Raw genomic sequence first — 27,070 nt, 5'->3', positions numbered from 1 at the left:
ATACATAGTAACAAAAAATATTTACAACTTCTGTTCTATGCCAGAGATACTTTGCAAGGTTTTTAAAGATAGTTGCATGTGAGGCCAGAAACTTTGTCTGAAGTTGAGCTTCACTTAGGTACGACAAAGCAACTATGGCTATAGATAGAGGCATTTGGAGAAGAAGTTACCTGGAAATTGGATGCAAGGATATGTTTTACATGAGCAGAAATAGAATAATTACCTTTAATGTTGAAAATCATTACTGAAATCAGAAACTTAATATTTTTGGTTCACCTACTGTTGTCTGATTATCAGAAATTGTCAATGATTTATGGATGATTCATAATATGACAAGAAGTACATTTTTTAACTGTAAATATGGTACTGCATAAAATGAATTGGGAACAGCAAGACTGGATTATTTAAATTGTTAGATAGAGCTTTGTGTTCAATGTATATCTTGAATCAATGGTTATACAAGTACTCGCAATTTATCCACAGATTCCCCTGTTCTACAACAGCTAAATTACTGATTCAATGTGGTGCAGATGTGAACGCGATGGACAGTAACAGAAATACTCCATTACACGTGATAGTTAGCTATCAGAAGCCAATTAGGTAAGTTTCTTGTATCAGGTACATACATTTGACTCTAGAACAAAAATATATAATGTCATTTAGTGAATGATCTTATTTTTCATGTAAGTGTGCACACATGAAAAAAAAACAAATGAACTATGTGCTTGAAAAGCTTATTGACCTACCAAATTAAAATTTGTATTTGATATGATGAGTAGTATTTTGTTAACAGAAATCAGTGGCAACTGTGATTTCTTGGTGGTATTGTAATAATATTGTATCTCCAAAATTTAACACTGAATTCTCTTTTTTTGTGAAATATTGAGAAAAATGGATTCATTGTATCTCACTTTCATTTTGCAGTGACTTCTTGACGCTCCATGCAATTATAATGGATTTGACTGAAGCTGGAGCTCATATGGACACAGTCAACAATCATGGGGAAACACCGTTTCAAGCAGCAACATCAGGTATATGGCAGTTGTGAATTTTGTGGAGACATGTTGTCATTTCACTACATGACCTGCAACACTAAGACACAGAGAGATTGACATCAAGTAATCTAATATAAAAATGATGACATACAGTAATGAGTGTCTCTACAGCGTGTATCATCTAGTGTATTAGGATGACCGCCTCTTGTTCAGTTATTTTGAAATATAAGTACAGCTGATTGGCCTTTTATGAAAAGGAAAGTTGGTACTCACCGTACAACGGTGATGCTGAGTTTCAGGTGAGCACAACAAAAAGACTGTCACAAATATGGATTTCAGCTGGTAAGGCCATCATCAAATTTAGACAAGAGAAAAACACATACACACTCACGCAAACACAACTCACACACACGAGACTGCAGTATCGGGCAACTAGGCCACACTGTGAGTAGCAGCACCAGTGCGTGATGGGAGTGGGTGGGGGTGAGGAGGCTGGGCTGTGGAGAGGGAGGGTAGTAGGGTAGGGGTGGCGGACTGTGATGTGCTGTTAGAGAATGTACAGGGACAAGGTGTAAAGAGGGTAGGGCAGCTAATGCAGTCAGGAGATTAGACGGAGGGCAGCGGAGTTTTGGGGAAAGAGAGGGGGGGGGGATGGGGGTATAGCAGAATAGGAGAGAAGTAAAAAGACTGGGTGCGATGGTGGAATGAGGGCTGTGTTGGACTGGAATGGGAGAGGACAATGACTAACGAAGGTTGAGTCCAGGAGGGTTACGGGAACGTAGGTTATACTGCAGAGAAAGTTCCCACCTGTGCAATTCAGAAAACCTGCAGTCATTAAATGAAGGATGTCATGTTTGGCAATGTGCTCAACAACAGGGCAGTCCACTTGTTTCTTGGCCACAGTTTGTCGGTGGCCCTTCATGTGGACAGATGGCTTGTTGGTTGTCATGCCCACATAGAATGCAGCACAGTGGTTGCAGCTTAGCTTGTAGATCACATGACTGGTTTCACAGGTAGCCCTGCCCTTGATGGGATAGGTGATTTTTGTGACCATATTGGAGTAGGTGATGATGGGAGGATGTACGAGACAGGACCTGCAGCTAGGTCTATTACAGGGGTATGAGCCAGGAGGTAAGGGGTTGGGGGCAGGGGTTGTGTAGGGATGGGTGGGTATATTGTGTGGTTTCGGTGGACGGCAGAATACCACTGTGGGAGGGGTGGGAAGGGTAGTGGGCAGGACATTTCTCATTTCAGGGCACGACAAGAGGTAGTCGAAACTATGGTGGAGAATGTAATTCGGTTGCTCCAGTCCTGGGTGGTACTGAGTATCTTCTACATGTTTCCTAAAGTCCATAAACCCAACCACCCAGGACGTCCCATTGTTGCCTGTTATTGTGCCCCCACTGCTCTTGTAGACCAACACTTTCAACCTATTACCCAGAACTTACCTGCCTATATAAAAGATACCAACCATTTCCTCCACTGACTCTCCACAGTTCGTGTCCCTTTACCTCCCGGTGCCCTGCTCGTCATTATTGCTGTCACCTCCCTTCACACTTACATCAAGAATGATCATGGCCTTACTGCTATTGAACACTACCTTTCCCAACACCCAACAGATTCCAATCAATTAACCTTCTTCCTTGTCACTATGACTAACAATATCCTCAACCACAATTTCTTTTACTTTGAAGGTATTGCCTGCAAACAAATATGGGGTATGGCTATGGGCACCCACATGGCACCATTCTATGCCAACCTATTCATGAGCCATCTAGAAGAATCCTTCCTAAACATCCATAATCTTAAACCCCTCCCTTGGTTCAGACTCATTGATGACATGTTTGCAATTTGGATCGAGGGTGAAGACACCCTATCCACATTCCTCCAGAACCTCAACAACTTCCCCATTTGCTTCACCTGCTCCTACTCAACCCAACAAGCCACCTTCCTAGATGTTAACGTCCACCTCAAAGATGGCTACATCAGTATCTCTGTCCATATCAGACATACTAATCACCAGCAATACCTCCACTTCAACAGCTGTCAGCCGTTCCATACCAAGAAGCCGCTTCCATACAGCCTAGCCACCCGTGGTCGTCGCATCTGCCGTGACGAGCGGTCCCTCTCGAAATATACTTCAGGGCCTCACTGAAGCCTTCACAAACCGTAATTATCCTCCCAACCTTGTACAAAAACAAATCTCCCATGCCTTATCTTCCCAGTCTCCCACTATCCACAAAGCCCCACCATCCAGCCACAGAGGAGCATTCCCCTCATAACTCAGTACCACCCAGGATTGGAGCAATTGAATTACATTCTCTGTCAGGGATTCGACTACCTTTCGACATGGCCTGAAACGAGAAATGTTCTGCCCACTATCCTTCCCACCCCTCCCACAGTGGTATTCCATTGTCCATTGAACCTACACAATATACTCGTCCATCCCTATACAACCCCTGCTCCCAAACCCTTACCTCCTGGCTCATACCCCTGCAATAGACCTACCTAGATGAAGACCTGTCCCATACATCCTCCTACCACCACCTATTCCAGTCCAGTCACAAACATCATCTACCCCATCAAAGGCAGAGCTACCATGAAACCAGTCATGTAATATACAAGCTAAGATGCAACCACTGTGCTGCATTCTATGTGGTCATGACAACCAACAAGCTGTCTGTCCACATAAATGGCCACCGACAATCTGTGGCCAAGAAAAAAGTGGACCACCCTGCTGCTTAGCAAGCTACCAAACATAACATCCTTCATTTCAATGACTGCTTCACAGCCTGTGCCATATGGATCCTTTCTATCGACACCAGGTTTTCTGAATTGTGCAGGTGGGAACTTTTCATGCAATATATCCTATGTTCCCGTAACCCTCCTGGGCTCAACCTTCGTTAGTCATTGTTCTTTCCCATTCCAGCCCAACACAGCCCTCATTCCACCATCACACCCAGTATTTTCACTTCTCTTCTTTTCCACTATATTACCCCCCTCCCCCCCTCTCCTCCTGTCCCCTTCTTTCCCCACAATTCCACTGCCCTCGGTTTAACCTCCTGACTGCATTAGCTGCCCTAGCCTCTTCCCACCTCATCCGTGTGCATTCTCAAACAGCACATCACAGTCCGCAACCCCTACCCTACTATCCCTGACCCTCCCTAGCCCAGCCTTCTCCTTACCCCCACCCACTCCCATCATGCACTGGTGCTGCTGCTCGCAGTGTGGCCTCAGTTGCCTGAGACTGCAGTCGTGTGTGTGTGTGTGTGTGTGTGTGTGTGTGTGTGTGTGTGTGTGTGTGAGAGAGAGAGAGAGAGAGAGAGAGAGAGAGAGAGAGTTGCGTTTGCATAAGCGTTTATGTGTGTATGTCTGTTGTATAATTTTGACAAAGACCTTACCAGCCAAAAGCTATCTATGTGACAATCTTTCTGTTGTAACTATGTGTGACTCTGCATCTCTGCAATATGGTAACAACTTTCCTTTTCATAATATTGATACATTCCATCCTGGATCTTCCATTGTTTGATTTGACTTTTTATAATGTCACTGTAGCAATAGTCATTTTATTGGGGCAGATACTGCCTTGACTCTTTAAACTGTAATATGGTGTGATATTACTTTGCACTCTAACCAACTGAATATTTAAGACAACTGATTTTCCTACAGTGGATCACATCAATGTGATGTATGGGGGGAACCCACAACTAACCAGAATTTCTTTATAAAAATTGTACACCCCCCCCCCCCCCATCCCCTCAAATACACCTCAAGTATCCTTCAAAGTCCTCTGCATTACTGTTAACAAATTTGTCCAAATGTTCATTCCAGTGTTGGAATCATCTTTTAATTTAGTCCTCTGTGACATTTGCTGGCACCCCTGTGATGTTGCGTTTTACATCTTTGACATCTGCAAAACACTTTCCTTTGAAGTCCCTTTGCATTCAAGGGAACAGGAGGAAGTCGGAGAGAGCTGGATCTGGCGAACAGGGTGCAGTGTCAAGATAGTCACACCCCCCTCCCTGCGGGTCCGGGGGTTAGATTAGCCCCTCGGTATTGCTGCCTGTCATAAGAGGCGACTAAAAGGAGTCTCACACATTTCAGCCTTTATGTGATGGTCTCCTGTACGGTTTGACCTCCATATTTCCAAATTTTTCTGAAGAGCGAACCAATTGGGGAAGAGCGCCTTACATGGTGCATTGTGTCCATCTTGCATTGAGATATTTAGCCCCCTTTCTCATTGTTGCATTGCAGTCCCACTCATTCTCGATCTCTTTGGCGAGGATATATTCCTGAGTGTGATTTCCGCCATGCACAGTGCAGTGTCACTTTCTGCGCCGACGACGACAATGGACTTACCTGCGCCTGATATCCAGCACGGTAGCTGGTCCGTTATGGTGGGGCCGCCATGTACCCTGGTGCCCCCTGACAACACAAAGATCGCTCTACTGATGCCTGTGCAGTGAACTCCTCACATATGCCAAGGAGTAGATGCCTGTCACCCTGGGGCATCAGGACTCCCGGCAATGACCATCCTGCCAGGGTGGCCCTTGCTGAGGCTGGGTGGTGTCCGTGGGGTGGGCCCTTGGTCAGAGTGGGTACCGTCAGGGCGGATGACAAGCAATGAAGCGTGGCACATCTTCTCTTGCTGGTGGCCAGCCACTGGCAGTCTCTAAGCGTTAGAGGGCTCACTACAATCTGCAGAAGTATGACCCCAAATCGTTCCCCTCTCTGGCCACACAATGGGAGGGGCGAAAGGCTAAGGATGGCAGTGAGACTTATTTGCGCCAGTTCGTAGTTTGTACGAGAGCTGATTGGGAGTCTTTCATGACGATGAAGCCTCAGTTCTGTGTCGAGCATTTAGACGACAAGTTTGGGGAGGTGGAGGGCTTGTCCAAAATGTGCTCTGTGGCAGTTTCAATAATAACAGCATCCTCTGACCAGTCACGGACATTACTCACTTGTGACAGGTTGGGGACGTTTCTGTTGCCAACATGCCCCATAAGAGCTTAAATATGGTCCAGGGCATTATATTCCACAGGGACTTTCTTTTTCAGTCTGATGACTATCTGCGCGCCATCTTGGAGCAGCGAGGTGTACATTTCGTCCGGCGCGTTCATCGAGGTCTGAGAGATAATCAGGTTGCCGCCAGTGCCTTCATCTTGGCCTTCGAGGGTGATACATTGCCTGAGAAGGTCAAGATGATGGTCTGCCGCTGTGACGTCAAGCCCTATATCCCTCCCCCGATGCGGTACTTTAAGTGCTGGAAGTTTGTCCATGTGTCTTTCCACTGTACTTCCAGCCTCACATGTCGAGATTGTGGAAGCCCATTACATCCCAATACTCCATGTGCCCCGCCTCCCATCTGCAGATGTGCAAACTCTCCCGATTTAAGCGGGAGACTCCCGATTTTTCCTTCTTCCTCCCAATCTCCTGATTTTCAGAGCAGTTGCAATACTTTTCTTACTATTTGAAAATCCTGCGCCTTCGATATATTGGTGGAAAACAAGGTATGGCTGCTACTTGTCTACGTTAACTTGAATATTTGTGCGGTGGCTGTCGGGAGTGGCAGTAGGAGTTGCTCACGCTTCGTATCTACAAGGAAGTAAGGAACTTATCATTGGCAGTGTTTGGAGACGAATGAATATCTTTCATCTAGTGCCAATTTCCTCCACTCCTGGTAGCACCAGTGCAGTCGTAAAGTTATCGTGGACAAGGAGTAGTCGATAGTCGTTCCAAGCGAAGTGATTAGCATTGTTGTGTCTACAAGGCAGTATTGCCAAGTTGGGGGATTTCCCTAGGGGGAAGTTAGAGGGATAGGTGTTTCATGGAGAAAAATATTTAGGGTTACTACCCTCCCCTCGCCGCCCCTCCACTCGACATTTCATTCTTGACTCCCGTTTACCGCCCCGCCCCCCCTTCTCGCTTACCTGACTGTGTGATAAATTATTTAGGGTAATTTGAAGTGCAATATAGGGAGAAATGGTGCACCAGGGTTGGCATCACTTCTACAAGACCATTGTCTAGAACGTAGGACCATTGTGTTCTTGGTTCTGCTGCGCGATTTGTGTGCTCTGTAGTAGTTTTTGGCTGCGTATCTTGGAGGTATTGATTATTTTTCATGCAGAATGGCGAAGAAATACGATGCAGTGTTCAGAAATGTGTATAAGGAAGAGTTTCTGTGTTTAAGTGAATCTAGGAAGGGACAAAATTACGCATTTTGTAGTGTATGTAGATGTGACTTTTCAGTGGCTCATGGCGGGAAATGCGACTTTCTTAAACACGTGCAAACTAAAAAACACAAGGAGAGTGTCCATTGTGTAGAACGGAACCAGAAACTTAGCTTCTCATGTAAACCCCAAAATGTAGATTCTGTGTCGAATGCCCAGACTTTATTTACCTCATTTATTGTAGAGTATAACTTGACTATAAACTGTGATGACCATGCTGGGCCTTTGTTTCTCAAAATGTTTCCCGATTCCGAAATTGCAAAACAATATGGGTGCACCAAAACAAAAACAACCGCTATCCTTACGGAAATGTGCATGGAAGAAAAAGCAAAAATTATTACCCATTTGCAGTCGAATCCATTCGCTATTGTTACCGATGGTAGTAATATAATGGACTTAAGTTGTATCCTATTATCGTATCATTCTTTAGCCCTGGACTCCGTGAAATTCAAAATTGCCTACAATCTGTGCCTAATTTAAAAGGGGATGCCACTAGAGCTAATATTGCTTATCTTCTACTTTCAACTTTACGAGAATTCTGTATTCCATTAAAAAACTGTCTGGCTTTTGGTGCCATGCAAATATGGGTTGTATTATGAAATGAAAACGTGTGATCATTTAACAGTGATTTATTCATGCAAAAACTGTGCCAATGTCAAAACAGAAATCTAATAGGCGTTAATTTGTGTCCTCGGATCGTAATTTCGAACTGTAGTTCTCTCGAGAGTGCTTCACTTGAATGAATGTGTGTGAATCCAAAGAAACTTGCAGAGCTCATCATTCATGATGTTCAGCATGTTGAATGACAAATTATACAGTACGAAGACTCAGGTATGTCCATTATTTGCTATTTACATGTAAATAATAAAGCAAATGTAATTGAGTTGTTACAGGTATTGAATTATTGCAACTTTAATCATCAGAGATATGTTGTAATTCACTATAGTACACCGCTAAAATTCTCCTGATTTTTCACTTTTGAAAGTTGGCATGTCTGCGTCTGTGTCAACTGCAGAGATCATCATTCACCTAACTCATCAGACTGCAGGATTTTACAGAAAGAAAGAAAAATCATGGAGTAAAAGACCCTGGACCGACTGACCTACACTGAGGCTAAGAGGAAATTCAAACGACTCCATCCTGTGCGAGTGACTTCCTCTTATGCACCACTATGACAACAGTGATAGAACCATCAGCTCAGCGAATCCCAGTCAGCTCTCCGAGCCATAAGACTACCCCCCCCCCCCCTCCCTCCCCCTCGATCGTGGGGCCTCTACCCTCCCTGTTGCTCCTGAACCATCTACTTCAGGAACAACACCCCCCAACCATCGGGGACATTTGTCCCCATTTCTAAGCCGGAGCAGCATACTACTTATTCGGCTCCTCTTGCTAGGGTCCTTGAGTCGCTCACTTCCCAGGTTCTTACCAGTGGTACAGCTGACGCCCGCCAGTGACTGAAGCAACCACAGGTAGCTCGTCATAGGGCTTCACAGTCCTCCTCAGTCCCTGAGACTGAATCAGTGAAGCCCTCCCAGCGGGACAAACCTAACGGGCAAAGAGAGAAACCAAAAAAGCAAAAGACCCCCAAAAGCCAAGGCACTGCAGTGGAACCCACACCACCACTACCTACAAGAGATTCTGGCATCCGCTGAGGATCTAGATCTCACTGGACCCTCAGACACGATAGATATAGATTGTTCAGGCATTGAGTCGGTGGCAGCAGGTGACCCTGAGGTGTAAACCGCCTCATCGAATGTTCAATGCCTTCCCAGCCTCACAATGCTATTATCCTCCAGTGGAATTGCAGCAGTTTTTTCCACCATGTTCCTGAGCTCCGACAACTTCTCAGCCTTCACCCTTTCTTCTGCATTGCTCTCCAGGAAACTTGGTTTCTGGCGATGCGGACCCCCACCCTCCATGGCTATCAGGGTTATTATAAGAGTCGGGCTGCTTATGAGAGTGTATCTGGTGGAGTCTGCATCTGTGTCCTTAACTCTCTTTACAGCGAGTGTGTCCCTCTTCAAACACCTGTAGAGGCTGTCACTGTTAGGGTGTGGACACCTCAGGCTGTTACTGTCTGCAGTCTCTATCTTCCACCGGATGGTGATGTCCCACAGCATGTATTGGCTGCGCTGATAGTCCAACTGCCACCACCTTTTCTGTTACTGGGCGACTTTAACACCCATAACCCTTTGTGGGGTGGATTGGTGGCAACAGGCTGAGGCACTGTCATTGAGCAAGCGTTGGCACAGCTCGATCTTTCTCTCTTAAATAATGGTGCCTCCACTCATTTCAGTGTGGCATATGGCACATACTCAGCCGTCAACCTTTCGGTCTGCAGCCCTTGTCTTCTACCCTCTGTCCAATGGAATGTGCATGACGACTCGTGGAACACCTCATCGCCTTTAACGGCTCCATGCCCGAGCCCACCATCTTATTCACTGTCGGAAGCAGGAGTGCGGGGGATGGTATGTCTCCACCATTGGCGTCCATACCTCAAGACCAAGATTAGGCGGATCTATGGCTATCACACCCTGTCAGCGTCCCTGGGCTTTCCCTGGATGGAGCAGTCGGTACTGAATCAGACACGATTGCTGAAGCCGGCCGCAGTGGCCGAGCGGTTCTAGGCGCTACAGTCTGGAACCGCGCGACGGCTACAGTCGCAGGTTCGAATCCTGCCTCGGGCATGGATGTTTGTGATGTCCTTAGGTTAATTAGGTTTAAGTAGTTCTAAGTTCTAGGGGACTGATGACCTCGTTAGTTAAGTCCCATAGTGCTCAGAGCCATTTGAACGATTGCTGAACTCATAGCAAAGCATTTTGCTCAGAGTTCTGCTTCTGCGAATTATCCGCTTGCCTTCTGCTCCCTGAAAGGGCAATTGGAATGTCGGAGCCTTTCATTCCAATAATGCCACCCCGAATCGTACAATGCTCCATTCAGTGAGTGGGAATTCCAAAGTGCCCTAGCTGCCTGCCCTGATATGGCTCCCGGGCCAGATAGCATCCACTGTCAGATGCCCAAACCCCTCTCGGTGAACTGCCAGTGATACCTCCTAGACCTTTTCAACCATATCTGGGTTGAGGGTGAGTTCACATCTCGGTGGCGGGAAAGCATTATCCACCCAGTGTTGAAGCCTGGCAAGAACCCACTGGAGGTGGACAGCTACTGCTCCATTAGCCTCACCAAAGTTCTGTGCAAGTTGCTCGAACGCATGGTGAGCCGGAGGTTGAGTTGGCTATCTCATTGTGGGTTCCATAAGGGCCGCTCTGCCACCGATAATATTGTCTGTCCGGAATCTGCCATTTGTATGGCATTTGCCCGCCGTCAGCACCTGGTAGCCGTCTTTTTTGACATGCGGGAGGCATATGATACAACATGGCGACATCACATCCTCACCACGCTTCATGGGTGGGATCTTAGGGGCCCGATCCCTATTTTTATTCAAACTTTTCTGTCGCTTCATTCCTTCTGTGTGCAAGTTGGTCCCTCCCATAGTTCCTCCCGAGTCCAGGAGATTGGGGTCCCGCAAGGCTCTGTCTTGAGTGTCTGCCTCTTTTTAGTTGCTATCAATGGGCTAGCTGCAGCTGTGGCAATGTCCATATCGGCTTCTTTGTATGCTGATGACATTTGCCTGTACTATAGCTCCACTGGCATTGCGGTTGCTGAACGGCAGCTACAGGGCGCTATCCGCAGGGCGCAGTTGTGGGCTGTCACGCACGGCTTCCAGTTCTCAGCCACCAAGACCTGCGTCTTGCGTTTCTGCCGGTGGCGTACTGTTCACCCTGAGCCACGGCTTTATCTTGACGGCGAACCTCTTGCCGTGGTGGAGACGCATCGGTTTTTGGGCTTGCTTTTTGATGTCCAGTTGATTTGGCTCCCTCATATTCGGCAGCTTAAACAAACGTGGTGGCGCCATCTTAACGTTCTTCCTTGCTTGAGTCACACCAGCTGGGGTGCCGATCGGTCTACCCTTCTACGACTGTATCAGGCCTTGATTCAGTCCCGTCTTGATTATGGCTTACGGTTTGGCATTGACTTCCACGTTGCAGTTGCTTGACTGTGGGATCCGACTTGCAACTGGACGCTTCCATGCCAGCCCTGTAAACAGCATATTTGTATAGGCTGGTGTCCTTCCCTTGCGGATCTGCCGCCAGCATCTACTGGCCGCTTATGCTGCACATGTTTGTAGCTTGCCCGGGCATCCAAATTACCGTCTCCTGTCCCCAACTCATCAACTCATACGTCCATCATCCAGAACGATGGCCCCTGTCAGGGTGTCTTATTGTGGTTCGCGTCCGGGCTCTTCTCTCTGGACTTGAGTTTTTCCTTCTCCCACCTATTTTCTGGGCCTATATACATCTACCCCCCCCCCCCCCCTGGTGTGTGCCCTGTCCATGCCTTCAGCTGGATTTGGCACAATGCCTGAAAGATGGGGGGACATAATCAAGAGGCCAGTTCGTTCACAAAATCCTGCACCAGCAACACTTTCACAATTATAGATGGTCATAAAGGCAGCATGACTCAGTATTTCTGCAGGGGACTTCCAGTGACTAATTGAGTCCACGCCACAGCAAGTTGTTGCATTGCACCACACAAAAAGAGGTTCGTCTACCTTCATCTACATCAGGGGCGGGCAGGAATCCTGCACGTGTGCGGTGCACTTGCTCGTGTGCAGTTAACAGGGGTTCTTTGTGCACGCAGGGGTAAGTTGGCCACCTATCCCCTCCCCACCATACCGTCTCTCCGCTCCTCCCTCTGTAATACGTTTTTTTTTCCTAGCTTGCTTTATTGAATGAAGGAATAAGGTTAGTAGGAGTGCTTGAAAAAAATCATGGTTTGAAAGATAACCTATTACCTACGATACATTTTATTTAATTATCACAGGTGGAGTTTACAATCCGTTTAATGTCTGGAAGATATTTCACAAATTAGCTGATTTTGTCCTTGCAAACTTGTCTTCAATGCATTCATGAGCCCGGTAATGTAAACTAAAAATGCAAGATCGGCAATCCACTCTGAATCTTCTAACTTGGGATCGTACCTTCCTTTGTCCTTTAAAAACTGATTTATTGGTATTCTCAGCTATATTAAGCGCAATCTTATAAAGTGCATGTACCGCTGGGCCATCATTGTTGTCGTCCAGAAAAATTGAAAACGGTGCTCCATAAAATGTTAAATCAGTTAGATGAGAGACATGACGAAAGAAAGTCGCAGATCTCTTGTGACAACAGCAACTTACGTAAGATTCATCTGTTCGTAAGATCGCTCTTCTTAAGCTCAGCGAACTTCCCCATCCGCTCAGAATCCGACAATAACATTGTACTCGTCCTTGTGAAATTTATTATAATGGCGTTCAATACTAAATATGACGGTAGTACCTGTTCCCGAAAGAACAGTTACCGTGGATGACCATGCAGCTTTGCTAGAAATGAAATGATAATTAAATGGACACCCTAGCTGCAAACAGGCGTTGATGTTCTTCATTGGGGACATGTTGAAAATGTGTGCCCCGACCGGGACTCGAACCCGGGATCTCCTGCTTACATGGCAGACGCTCTATCCAAGTGAGCCACCGCGGGCACAGAGGATAGTGCGTCTGCTGGGACTTATCCCTTGCACGCTCCCCGTGAGATCCACATTCCCAACATGTCCACACCACTACATTCGTAGTGCGCCTAATAGATGTTTGCCCATCATACTCATTACTCGTCGCAGATTAATCTACCAAGTCCCGTATGAGTTCGGGCATAACGTGTGCGTTTGCACAAGAAGGTCAATGGCCGGGAAGCCATATTTTAACTATATATGACGGTAGTACCTGTTCCTGAAAGAACAGTTACTGTGGATGACCCTGCAGCTTTGCTAGAAATGAAATGATAATTAAATGGACACCCTAGCTGCAAACAGGCGTTGATGTACTTCATTGGGGACATGATGAAAATGTGTGCCCCGACCGGGACTCGAACCCGGCATACATTTTCAACATGTCCCCAATGAAGTATATCAACGCCTGTTTGCAGCTAGGGTGTCCATTTAATTATCATTCAATACTAAACTTCCGCTGACCAGCGAGAATACTGCCACATATTAAACATTTCGAATTTTTACTTTTTTGCACAAAGAGAAAAATGATTCTCCCATTCCTTTTTAAAAGAGCAAATCTCCACTTCTCTGTTTCCTTGATTCACTCTGAATTTTCTGGTTCTTGAAACCATGTTCACTACGTAGTGGTCACCTGCCATCAACGTCGGCAGCCTAGCCTGGTACTACACAACCGCAACGTGCCGGCTGTCTCCACTGCCCCGGTCGATGATTGCACGCGAGCAGCACACATGCAGTGCTGTGTGCTCATGAGCCGCTTGCAATGTTTGCCTGCCCCTGATCTACATGGATACTCTGCAAATCACATTTAAGTGATTGGCAGAGGGTTCGAAATGATATGAGGAGGTATCCCATGACTTCTCACCCCTCAGTGTATACACAGTAGGAAGCAATATATGGGTTGACTCGGATGAAGAGAAACTGAAATAAACATGAAATTTACCACATGTCTCTGTTGTAGTCTCAATAAAATGTTTGAAATTGATTGAAAAATTTCACACACTTAGGACTAAAAATGAGAAATTGTTTAAATAAAAAACTTTTTAATATAACATGTTTGTAAAATGGACTAATTTCTACTTGCCCGATACAGATTCATAATCCGATACAGGTAATTCTTGAAATTTTTACCTTTGGATTTTTAATAGCCATGACAATAGCAGGGTAAGGAATGTACATGGGACTACGAGAAATTATTTTACACTTTTTAATCTGTTTTAAAAATGTGTAATGTTAAAAAGGTTTTATTTAATTTTCTGTGGAATAAATTTGTGTCTAAGTTTTTGGATTTTTACATTTTATCTAAAAAATATAAAATTATGATAACAATATTTGTTAAAACTTATATATGCTTGTTAGCACCAGTACTGGAAAAAAGAATGAATTGATGTTTGCAGCCACAGGTGGGTGAAAATAACAGTAAACGTGTGTTTTGCTGCAAATACAAAACTACCAGAAAGTGAAGAGCAGAGATGAAAGTAATTGTGACATGTGCAGGTACATAACCTACACTGATTTAAGTGAGGGGAAAATGGAAATAAAATTGAGATCACACATAATAATAGTGTGAAAAAATCCTGAATTTTCGAAGTATGTAGTAAAAGAAATTTTATGGTGAATTATGGAAGACTGATGGAAATATTGAGTTGTCTCATAAGTTTGTTCACTTTTCACTACAGTGCAATCACAAAGAATGGCTGGAAACACACCTCACTGCAGCACAGCTTACACACTTCACACACAGGGTCGCGCACAGTATAATAAAGGCAGATTGGTTTTTTAAACAATCTATTTACTTTCTACAGTATATACCATTATTGTCGACAATACATTCCCATTTCTCTGGAAGCATCATGTCCCAAATCCTGTCATTTCTCATCAATAACTGCCTTGATACGATCCAACTGCGAACGATATTTCTCAGAAGTGATAGTCTCATTCAGAAGTAGTTTGTAATACAAGATGCATGATGCCTTTGTAAACCCACCAAAGCAGTACATTTATTGGATGCAGCCCCAGTTTCGGAACCATTAGTGGTGGCTGCCCTATCTTGCACCACGATTTACTCTTTCGGGTGTTATTGTACATTATCCATTTCTCATATCCAGTTACCAGCCAGTCCATGAAAGCAGCATTCTGATTGTATCTCAATAAGGAGTCACAGATGGACAAGTGCTGAATCAAATTTGCTTCACTCAGTTCACGAGGAACCAATACATTGTGAATATTTACGTAAACAGGCTTCAGTTCCTGGCTGCAGTAGAATGAACGAAATAGAGCTCCAATGCCAACACCTACATTGTCATTTGTAGATTGCTAACTACCATGTAATTATGATGTTTCACACCCATAATCATTGCCTTCCCCCCCTTCTAGATTGCGGTTTGTCTGCTAGGGTGAAATTCCCAGCTCAAAATAACTAAACCACTTTTGACAAGCTCGAGCTGTTACTGTATCAGCCCTGTATTCAACACAAATTTTATGCTGGCATTGTGAGGCCATTTTCCCCTTACGATAGTAAGGTAGTGTGTAAGCAGTGAGATGTCAGAAATACTCCTTCTGGCTTTCCATAGCTTGTAAACACATTTTCTTGCTGTTCCATCCACCACCAGCACAAACACACACTGGCATATCCTATTCAGGTTATTGACCTCTATATCAGAGGGATGGTTAGGCAACTGTGTTACTCGGGGGAGGGGGGGGCAGTTATGTGCAGAGTTTTCAGTAGCTATAGATGACTTGTGGGCAAAACAAATGAACTTATGAGACAGCCCTACAGTCCTATACATTAAAATGTGTGGAACCTTGTACACATATAGTGTAGTTGTTACTTTGGTACTGTTCTTACATATTTTGACATTTTGTCATTGTGTGTTACAGGTGTGGCAGAAATAATTCTGCGAACCCAAACAAAGTTAAGTTTAAAGTGCATGGCTGCAAAAGCTGTGAAATCTTTCAACCTGACCTATCAAGGACATGTACCACAGTCTCTGGAAAGTTTCATTGAATTGCATGGGCCTGCAGTTAAACAAGGATGACATAAATGATGTTCCTAGGACAAAATGCCTGTCAGGCACCATTAGTGTGAATTAAGTGTAAAATCACGACTTGCCAATTATTTTTTACTTTTTTACATTTGTAAAAAGTTTCATATTAGTGCACAGAAAAGTGACAAGACCTGAACTTTCATTGTAGCCTATTTACAATGGAGTTGTGTGAGTGTAAGGACTTGTTTGAAAGTGAACTTGTGGACATCCTTTTTAATTTATTATGAGTAATGTTTGTGCTCTGCTGTTTGGATGTATGTACATAGGATTTGAAGCAGAAAAGGCCAGACAGATAGCCAGTATGTAATTTATTGTAAGAAATGTTTTTACATGAAGTTTGAGTTATTATTGGTGTTGACGTAACTGTTTCTGTGATATTATCTGAAGATAAGTAGATTAATGGCAGCATTTTTGAAATGGAAATGTCAGTCTTAAATAGCCGATTCTCTTGAAGTATGTTGTTAACATTCAACATTGCTTTGCTCTTGCATGATATACTGGAGCAAGTGAAATAAAAATCACTGTGATACTAAAGCAATGTTATTTTACAAAGATTCATTTTTGGGTTCTTATGAACTGTATTTGATTCATTCTTGTAGATTTTCATCTCTTGTTTTAAAAAGTGGTGCATTTCCCATATAGTGTTGGTATTTTTACTCACTGATCAGTACCTATTGTAAAGACATGCGGTGTCTTCCTTTTTTCTGAGCATTTTGCAGAAATATTCTGTTTTGAATTTTTTTTTTTTACAGTGAAATAGTGGTGCTGTGTGTATTTTCAAATCGATGGTGGTGACATTTCTGTATGGTTTTTAAATATGTGGACACTATGTACATCGAATTACCAGCAGAAAGATCATGAATATTCATTCGATAATGGAACTGGAAAGGTTTCACAGTTACGCATATTTCATATTTTTCATAAATTTCTCTTGCACATACTCTCTTTTTTTATTTGTTTTGAATGTGACAGTAAGAAGTATTGACAAAATGCCATGTTGCTATGCTGTATCTGATGGTTGAAATCAGTTGATGTGGAAGGATTGAGAGGAAGGTGGGTGTCCAATACCCTCACTCTGTAATACATCACAGAAAGATTTGGGATTTAGTGTGCAATATTGACACACACCCTGGTTACGAGGAATTGCCTGGCCTAAGCTCTCCTACTCTTTTTTAGCTAAATTTTGATAATGTTTCCACTGCTCATACTTGAAAGTGCACTGTGTTGGATTCCACTTATCACAATTACTTAATAACATTTGCAATTATTGCATACCACACACAAACTATATTAACAGTGCTGCATCATATAAAAAACTTTGTACTGCCTCTAACTGGTCAGCTACTACGTTTGTAAATTTTTCCTTACAAATATGGTGTTTTTATTCTGTGATGAAAACAAAAATAATTATTTAGGTGTGGGTTTTGTTAGCTATAGGCGTTACTGCTTTTAAAAATATGAATTTCGGATGTATGTTCATGTTGGTAACTTTAGTGTTACCAGTCACAGTTATTACATTATTATCAACTTAAAACTAAATGGAGTACTAATGACAATAGTATCAGAGTTAAAATTTAAGCTTGACTACGTATATGGCCTCTTCCCCACCCCCCACCCCCCTTTCTTGAAAAAAGAAAGCAAGTTTATGTGTTTATGTTACTGTTCCCTGTACGTAACGTCTCCTGTCCCTCTCTCCTGTGCCCCTTTCTCCACGTTTCATATTTGCAATTTATTAATTAGTTTTCATTGTAATATGTGTGTTAATATTTTGATCTAAACCAACATTGAACTCCCAAAATGAATTTGTGTAGCAAAAGGATGTTTTGTGTATACTTGAGTCATAGCTTACCTTGAAAATTTTTGTTGTTTTAAGCTTTGTGGTATCTCTTTTACTGTCTTCAGTAATTCTGTGCTAAGTGGAACATCAACCTGACATTGTGTAGTTTGTTTCATCATCAGGAACACTGATCAGTAAGTGACCATTACTGTGCAGTGGTAAAGGAATTTGAAATGAATGTCAGAATTATGGAAATTATCAAAGAAAAGCGTATACCTTATTCCTCATACTTGTTGAATTGTAGCATTGTCTACGTGATCATTAGCAAAATTTACATCTAAATGTAGAATTATCCAATTACACCCTTTAACTATGATTATTTGGCAGAGATCTTGCCTTACCTTGGTTAAAATGAATAATGAAAGCAATACGTTAATGAAAATTAACCCTTTCGCTGCTGTGTGTGTGTGTGTGTGTGTGTGTGTGTGTGTGTGTGTGTGTGTGTGTGTGTGTGTGTGTGTGTCTCATATACCATGTGGGTGACATGGTATTAGAAGGTGGAAAGTGTAACATGAGGCTGAAATGAAAATGAAAATAAAAATATATGGGGAGAGATAAAGGTGGTGGCAGATTATGAAAATGAGGCTAACAATTGTCTGATGAAGAAATAATGACATTAAAACCTGTGGGAAGCGGCTAAAAATGATCAGTGATGGGGGAGAACGGAAACTGAAATAAAGCGAAAGTTATTAGAACTAGCCAAAATGGTTGTTTAGTAGGTGAAAGGAACTGTTTGTTAACTGGAAATGGTGGATTTTCATTTCAGCCTCATGTTACACTTTCCACCTTCTAATACCATGTCACCCTCAAAAACCCACGTGGAATGTTTCCTTCTATTATATTCGTTTCCTTCTATTATATATATATATATATCTCCTGCTACAACATTCCTCACAATCTTTGGACATGTATACATGCGCCACTTGGGTTTTCCCACTGACCTCTTACTACTGTGGATGAGTTACTTCTGTTTCTTGGTGAATAAAAAGTTTTGAATATTGTAACATATGTGGCTTATTGCATGCTATCATTTGCAAGAAACCTTGTTTTTACATCTTGAATGGTTTATGAGATATGATGGTTGTTAAGACGACATAATTCACTATGAGCAAGGACGTGAATGGGCATCCACCTAGTAACTTGAGAATGAAATGAGATATCCTTCTGCTACCAACTTTAATTGAAGTTTCAGTATCGTACCTTCATTTCGTTCGCTGTAGTGTCTGAGCCAAAATCAGCCATATGCAAAGTTTATGCTATGTGTTTTTACTTATGCAGACTCTCTTAAAATTTTGTGCAATGATTTGCTTTGATGCAGCACTGTAAGTATTATGGATAATGAAAAGAAAATCAGTTCATTATTGAGTGAAGATATCAGATTGTAAGATATGCAAAAATCAAATTTTTTCACCTTATGGTGTTCAAAAAATCAGATGATAAGTATGTCGTATCACCCAGAATGCCATCTTTTGGCACAGGCACCAGCATTTTGAGCAGTACAGCCATAAAGAAAGTCACCTCAGAACAGAATGCAAAGAGCATGTCTGTAGCAGCGAAAGGGTTAAATCTTTCAGTGAAAGAACTTTTACCAAGTTGCTATTTGTTACATAGCACTCCTCCTCTGCCTCAAAATATAGTTACGTAGTAGGATGGAGATTAATGTCTCACAGCGAGTAGGTAGGTTGTTGAAAGCAGAGCAGTAACTTGCTTCACGCCATGACAGTATGAAGATTTTTTCTCAGCATTTCCTTTAAACCAAGGGAGTCATGCCAGGATTTGAAGCTGGTGTCTTAACCGCACAATGGTTTTTTCCTCCATTGCGTAAGCTGTGTTAATGCAGATGTGAAATTGTAAACCTGTTATACTACACTGTTGAGATTCACCATCTTCAAATGCAGTGCTTATACAAGTACCTTTCTTGAAGCTGATGGCTTCCTGGACAGCACAGTCAGTTTTTTAATCAAGTAGCTATTATGTTTATGAAATGTTACCAGTTTTTAAAGTGTGATGGTATATATAAATGGATTGGGTGTATTTTCATTGTGCTTGATGTTGTATTGAGTGAGATTCCCAATTACAACTGTAATGTGATCCATTCTCTCCTTCCTTCTCCTGTAATGATGGTGAAGTACAAATGCTGTGAACTTTTTGGCAAACACTGTCTCATTTACAAGTGTCATACACATAATAAAATAATGTACATGTTGTTTTGAAACTGTTGATATTTTTTTTCCCTGCTTCATGACAGTTACTTAATTATGATGGAGAGAGATTGATTTAGTGTCACATCTATCAATTCTGTTTACAGTGTCCTTAGAAGAAATTACAATATAATGTTGCTTATTAGATTCAGGAGTATTGGTGAATGGATTTTAAAATTTTCTGGGCATTGAAATGTAGGCCCTCTCCTATCTCATCATCCCTATCCCATTACATTGTATAGCAGGTGTAGACAAAGACAGCAATTTTATTAACAGAAACAAAAATACCTCATTTTGATGCAGTTTAAATACCAGAACTATAGGACAGTTTACACATTTTCATGTCAAAAGTTGATAGGAGTGCAGACATACTTTAATTCCTTAGTGCAGCAGAAACATAATCATTACAAGGATGACTAATATTTTGTCAGTTCCCCCATCACATATCCATTCCTACGCTTTGGGATAGAGACACTGAGAGCTAATTCAGTGAGCTGAGTCTATGCTAGTTTGAGTCATTCTTTCTGAGAGCTTGTAGTGACGTCATTAGGAAGGTACAATAATTAAAATTATTGGAATTGTTGAGTGACATTTGGCACAATAGTAAGTAGCTGTTCTAGACTAGTTATAAGTTTATTTGCCTTTTTTGTTGAATGCTGGTCTTGTCGAGGCATGGAGGCAAACTTACTCAAATCATTTAAGCTTATCAATGAAAATTTTAATAGTAAACTAGGTGCAAATATCGAAAATTTAAAATCTTAAGGATAACTGAGACTGATTTAAGTAACAAGCTAGGTTATTGATTTGACAACTCTATGGCTAGGTCACACACTAAAGTAGAAATGAAATATGTTAATCTAGAGACAGACACTGTGAAATCCTCTCAGGGAAACAAACAAACAAATAACTAATCATTTGTCAAATTCAGAATATACTATTTAAAATATTGGAGTTAAGTTACTTTCTGATGTAACCAAACTGACTGATCCTGTCACACGTCTATTAACTACAGAATTTGTAGAATTAAGTACTAAGTTAAAACAAACCTCAGGCTTTGATGTTATTTTATGTATTTTGAAACTGATACCTATTTACATCATGTAGAAGTTACTGGCACTGCTGTGGCAACTTAGGTGTGGTGTGATAGTGTTTTCTTGGAACTGAAGATTTAAAATGAAGTGAAATTGGTTATTAACACACCAGTTTCCTCAGAAATGGTGGATGATAATCTATTTCAGAAAAATTGTTGAATTTCGATGTGCAGTGGCAGTTGAATTGATGCGACATGTATGTCACAGAATGTTGTTGTCAGTTTCATAGTCAGTACGCAGTTTTTTACTACCATACCAATTCATGTGAAATGCATAGCAGTTTTAGTATTATTCTTCATCAACTTTTTAATACTTTTGCGGTATTAAATGTAAATTACATGAAATGTAGAATGTATATGACAATGAATGTAGATGTAATTTTCACTGGCATGATCCACTTATGAAAAGAATGATGTCAAATTCACTTGTACATTTAAGTTTAGATTCTTTGCTATGTTAGTTAATGATTTCGAATACTTAAGTAACCTTAGAAGTAAGAGAAAAGGCATGTTTGAAATTGAAGGCAGAAGGCCTAGAGCCTATATTAAGCAAATGGAGATTTGTAGGTAGACTAGATATTTGTATGAAATTCTTTTGGGTTGTCTTTTAGTGCCACCGGTGTACAGAAGTGCCGATTAAATGCACCAAAACTTTAGGTGACTCTTTCACCTGCACATTAGCAGGTACAATTCTACATGTTATCCTGTTTTTGACTTCCTTCGACTGTCTTATAATATTTTTTTTATTTTATTTTTTTTATTTATTTTTTTAATATGGAGGAATTTTGTTGAACTAGCCTAAGATGGTGATACAAAAAGAGGTGTACTTAGAATACAAATAGTACGTAATGGCTTTTTTCAGGTTTATGAAAGGATATTACAATTAACAGACTAACACAGACCGATTCAAACTCGTCTAGAAATGAGAGAGAAGATGTAGTGAGACAGTGTTGTCAAAAATAGGGCATTTCACTTTCTCTCGCAGGCAGTTTGCGATGTCAGTACATACACATGCAATAAATTACTGTTCAAATGTACCAGATCACTGCTGCTTTTTAAAAGTACTACTTACATTGAATGGGCAAATAAACAATATTAAATTAAATATGAAACATGAAAGCTTAGAGAACAGATTAAAGGAGAACCAAGTCTATTAGCAATGTGAAGTTAAACATGGGAGTTAACCCTATATACATGATAAAATGACATGCTAACAATCCATTTTAGATCCTATGTTAATTTAGCTGTGGGAAATTTGAAGCTGCAATATCATGGAAAGGAAGTAATAAAAATATGTGCCTGGTGGTCTAGCAGTAAAGCACTTGACTGGAAACCAAGATGTTGTGGGATCAAATCCCGGCTGGACTTTTGGATTTTTAATTCTGTGATTTAACCTAGCCTCCATCTCTCAATGACCTGAGGAGTTGTCAGAAATAACACATCGTTCGGAATCTACACTAAACTGTAGGTCCCCTTTTCCCGGTTGGATAACTGGGGTAGGTTAAGAATGTGAAAGTCGGCAAAGTGGTGCCCAAATGAAGATTTGCACTAGGCGAATGAGCCACACAAATTATTAATAATAATAATAATAATAATAATTGCTGACAGTTAGTCAGGTCCAGAGGAGAACTTTTTTTTTTTTTCGTTCAAAAGTAAGAAGGCTTAAATTTAGAAATCAAGTAAGGGTTTATGTAAATAATAAGTGTATTACCTCAAAAATATGTGTGAAAAATAGAAAGATAGGAAGATGCTTCTTACTGGACCCTTGTATATAAATTGAAGAAATTTTTAGATGTGTGGCTGGACCAAAACGGGGCTTGTATGGACATATATAAAGAGTCACTATCACTTTGAAAATTAAGTATTATTTAAGAGTATCTTTCTGCGGAAAATGAGGTATTTGATGGTTCCTGTAGAGGCAGGATACCAACTTAATTCAAAGTTGTAACATAGATTACCGTACCTGTGCTTGGAGTCCAGTTTTAATAATGATCCAAGTGTTGGAACTTTGTAAATGGCAGTGCAACAACAAACGAAGGTATTATAATGCTTGTAGAGATACTATAATACATCCCTAAAATATCTGGTAAAAGTAGCAGCTTAACAGTGCTAAATTAGTGGATCTTTATTATGTCTTAAGCAAGCACAATATGTGGATATCTCTCGCACATTTGTAATGCCTTTTTTTATATAATTTTATATGAATAAGAGTAAACTTATTTGTTGAAGAACTCATACTGGCAAGCTCTATGTCTTTTATAATCAGGTAGACATTATGATTGAGTTAATATAAAGTTTTTTAAGGGATGTCATTTTAACTAAGATTAGTTAGTAATCCTACTGACTTATGGGGGAAGACATCAGATAACCTCTGGAAGACGTAGAAACACAAATATCAAAGTAATGAAAATTGATAACCACTAGTCATCCAGTGGACATGGACAAGATACAATTAAGTTCCCTAAGACTATTACTCAATTAGTAGTCTTATTGTTGGCCATGCTGCATGTACCCTGAAACAGAAGCAATACATACTTTATTTCACAAATGGCAGATCGTATGGATAAACGAAGTAATGTGTAACTCATTTATAGACAACACATTGTTGTAGCTATAATTTGAGATGCATATATTAATTTATTATGGAGAAATGAACATTTGACAGAGACATTTATGTGCATTGGAGCAAAATTCTCAATAACAAGTACATTGCAAGAATTTGTGACAGTCTGTATGGGTAACCAACAAGTAGACCATAAAAAGTGTGAGGAGATATAATAATAATAGCTACAATCCATAAAACATTTAATGTTCTTAGAGGCAACATGGTGACGTTAGTTCACAATATTGCAAGAGAGCAACATAAGAGATTTAGATGCTGTCCATGTTGAGTCGTGCATGGCTCATGTTCCTGCCGTAATGTATTTTACTCCCTGTTTTTAACATACTTCCACCTCACTATGTTAATTTAAATTGCTACTGTCAGTGAGTTGCTGCTTTGCCTGACTGACCGGCACTAGCAGCATGTATTGATATATCCCCTCTTGTAGTATCTTTGCTCGACTGCTATTGCTTCCTGGTCGTTGTCTGTCGTAAGGCAGTTCGAGTCACAAGTTTGGGTTGCAAGTTTGGGTTTGGGTCTGCCAGTCACTTGGAAGGCATCTGGAGTGCATTCCGGACCTGCCAGTCGGGGAGTTGCAATGCGGCTCTAGTGCTGTTGGGATGGAGCAGCAGTGAGGTCTGTGATGACATGGCTTGCCGACCCTGCCGCGACACGTCATTTGAGCCGGTCCCTGGTCTTGGTGGATCGTCAGTCGGTTGTCCTACCAGAAGACGCATTTTGGCTCGCCAATCATTCATGTGTAGGGTCTCTCTCTCGTGTGTGTGTGTGTGTGTGTGTGTGTGTGTGTGTGTGTGTGTGTGTGTGGTATCGTTCAGGTATTCGTGCAAGTGTTTGTCAGGTTGTGTGCATAATTGACGTTACTTCCACTGATGACTATTTTAGATGTTGTCGGCATTCTGAGAGCAGTCATTCGGTTTCTGCGGACCAGGGAAGTTATCTCTGCGCGGTGCAGTCGGCTGGGTCCGCTGGAGGTCCCTGCATGCAGTGTCGGAGCATGTGTGGAGCTGTCCGATCACTACGAGCTTCGTGCTTCACCGACCCAGGACGTCAAAGTTGAGTAGTGGTTTCAAGTACCCAAGCCACGTCCATTCATGTTGTGTGGTTCGTTTCGGTGGTTCGCTGTTGGGGAGCTTTTCCTGTGAGCAACACCAAGTGTTTGTATTGCTGAAATTTAGCCGCCATGCAGTGGAATTAACTATATCGGTCGACTATGACCGTTAGTGTTCCGGTTACCTGCCCTGGCCACTAATGTAATTTCAGGCAGTGTCCTTTCCTCACCTGTTGTCACTATCCAACATGGTGTGTAGTTGACAGCTCAGTACATATTTTATTGTGGATATTCATGTTTGTAACATTTTGTGTTTGAGTTCTCATGTACCGATTGGTGGCAAACAAGTCGTTTTGTCGGTCGGTCCGTGGCTGTCCCTCGGTTTGGTTACTGAGGGATCAAGTGTAGTTCGGCTCACTACCTGTCTCACCTAAGTGAACGTGGGCAGACTGACCCCCTGGAGGCTTCTGAGTGCCGTTGTCTTTATTGTCTTTCTCACCGGTGTTTAATTGTCTGTTTATAATCTATCATAGCCAATGATTTAAAAAATTCTTGGTTTTACTGTGTATTATGTAAATTAAAGCCCTTCAGCTGCATATGAGTAAGTTTGAATTTCGCCAAGTGGATATTTGCTGAAAGGTTATTGTAGTTGTGTTGTCTTTTCTTTTAGTGTGCTTGAGCCACCTAAAACTTAAGGCTTATGATTATAGTTTTTTTTTTAATTTTGAAAAATTAATTGTGGGCCTTCAGCTTTGGAACCTTATTCTTAAACTTACCTTAGAAGCTTAAACAGTGCGGGTTTCTGCCTTTGAGAAGTTATGGTAATTTATTTTAAAATCTTGAAAGTTTTATTGTGGTCCTTCAGCCGTTTGTATTGCAACTTGTTTATGTTTGTCTGTCCACTTTTGCCTTGAGGCTTTCCGCCCAGCTGCCATATATGTATATATATTTTAATTATTTTATTTCCAATTTTAACTGCATGTTTTTACCACTTGAGATTTATCTTGTTGCTTTTAAGATTTCTTGTTTGGAGGCCTTCAGCTGTGAAAAATTGCTTTTTTGAACTCATGGATGTAAAGGTTTGGCTATGTGCGGTTTTGATTTAAAGGTGTCATTAAATTAAAATAAATTACAATTTTGAAGTTAAACTGACCCCAACCTTATTTGGCCCTTTTCACAATCCTAATCGCCTGTACTGCCCAGCGGGTTTAGCGGGCATATCACATGTTAACTATTATAAATATAAACAGTTTGTTATTAATTAAGGTAACTCTTTGTTTATTTAAATTACAGAATTATCATGATGGCGTCATCTCAGTGGGGGAGTATGAGGTGCAACATGTAACGTCTGGGAAAGTGATATGTTAGTCCCATGTCTTTTTAACCGGTGATGATTGTGACCTATGGGAGTATTGTTTCATGTTTCTTAAATATTGTGTTTTGAATACTGTGGGAAAGTTTGTATATTCCTTACGTGCATGTTCACTAGTTGAGGTGGCTGCAGCATATTTTCCGGTTGGGATGCCGCAGGCAGTATGTCTGCATGTTGAGGTACTTGCTGTTTGGTGGATTACTCCATTCCATTTCTGTCCCACCTAGGAAATACACTGTGGGCCATGGAAGAGTAGATAGTCATGCAACATGTTATTACCTTCAGTGAGAGATCCTTGCTATGCACGGAAAAGAATTGTCAGTTGAGTGACAATAACTATTTAACTTGCAAGCATATTTCGTGTGTACAAATATGTATGAGCTGTGATGAATTGTAACTGGTGGTACAATATACACTCCTGGAAATTGAAATAAGAACACCGTGAATTCATTGTCCCAGGAAGGGGAAACTTTATTGACACATTCCTGGGGTCAGATACATCACATGATCACACTGACAGAACCACAGGCACATAGACACAGGCAACAGAGCATGCACAATGTCGGCACTAGTACAGTGTATATCCACCTTTCGCAGCAATGCAGGCTGCTATTCTCCTATGGAGACGATCGTAGAGATGCTGGATGTAGTCCTGTGGAACGGCTTGCCATGCCATTTCCACCTGGTGCCTCAGTTGGACCAGCGTTCGTGCTGGACGTGCAGACCGCGTGAGACGACGCTTCATCCAGTCCCAAACATGCTCAATGGGGGACAGATCCGGAGATCTTGCTGGCCAGGGTAGTTGACTTACACCTTCTAGAGCACGTTGGGTGGCACGGGATACCTGCGGACGTGCATTGTCCTGTTGGAACAGCAAGTTCCCTTGCCGGTCTAGGAATGGTAGAACGATGGGTTCGATGACGGTTTGGATGTACCGTGCACTATTCAGTGTCCCCTCGACGATCACCAGTGGTGTACGGCCAGTGTAGGAGATCGCTCCCCACACCATGATGCCGGGTGTTGGCC

General features: G+C 41.8%; 1 protein-coding gene and 1 non-coding gene across 2 annotated transcripts in view; one reads left to right on the top strand and one right to left on the bottom strand.

The window, feature by feature from the left end:
• LOC126187527 (protein fem-1 homolog B) overlaps nt 1–18,163 on the top strand; it is a 66,779-nt gene extending 48,616 nt beyond the window's left edge. The window contains exons 8-10 of the mRNA XM_049928668.1: nt 484–600; nt 925–1,031; nt 15,707–18,163. Coding sequence (XP_049784625.1) covers nt 484–600; nt 925–1,031; nt 15,707–15,864 — 382 coding nt within the window. The 3' untranslated portion in view covers nt 15,865–18,163. The remainder of the gene's footprint in view (nt 1–483; nt 601–924; nt 1,032–15,706) is intronic.
• Nucleotides 12,731–12,805, bottom strand: Trnat-ugu (transfer RNA threonine (anticodon UGU)). The gene has a single exon. It is a non-coding gene; the product is annotated as a tRNA-Thr (tRNA).
• Nucleotides 18,164–27,070: the final 8,907 nt, after the last annotated feature.

The sequence above is a fragment of the Schistocerca cancellata genome, chromosome 5, assembly GCF_023864275.1.
Source record: "Schistocerca cancellata isolate TAMUIC-IGC-003103 chromosome 5, iqSchCanc2.1, whole genome shotgun sequence".
Classification (NCBI taxonomy): Eukaryota; Metazoa; Arthropoda; class Insecta; order Orthoptera; family Acrididae; genus Schistocerca; species Schistocerca cancellata.
This window is presented reverse-complemented; position numbering and strand designations above follow the sequence as displayed.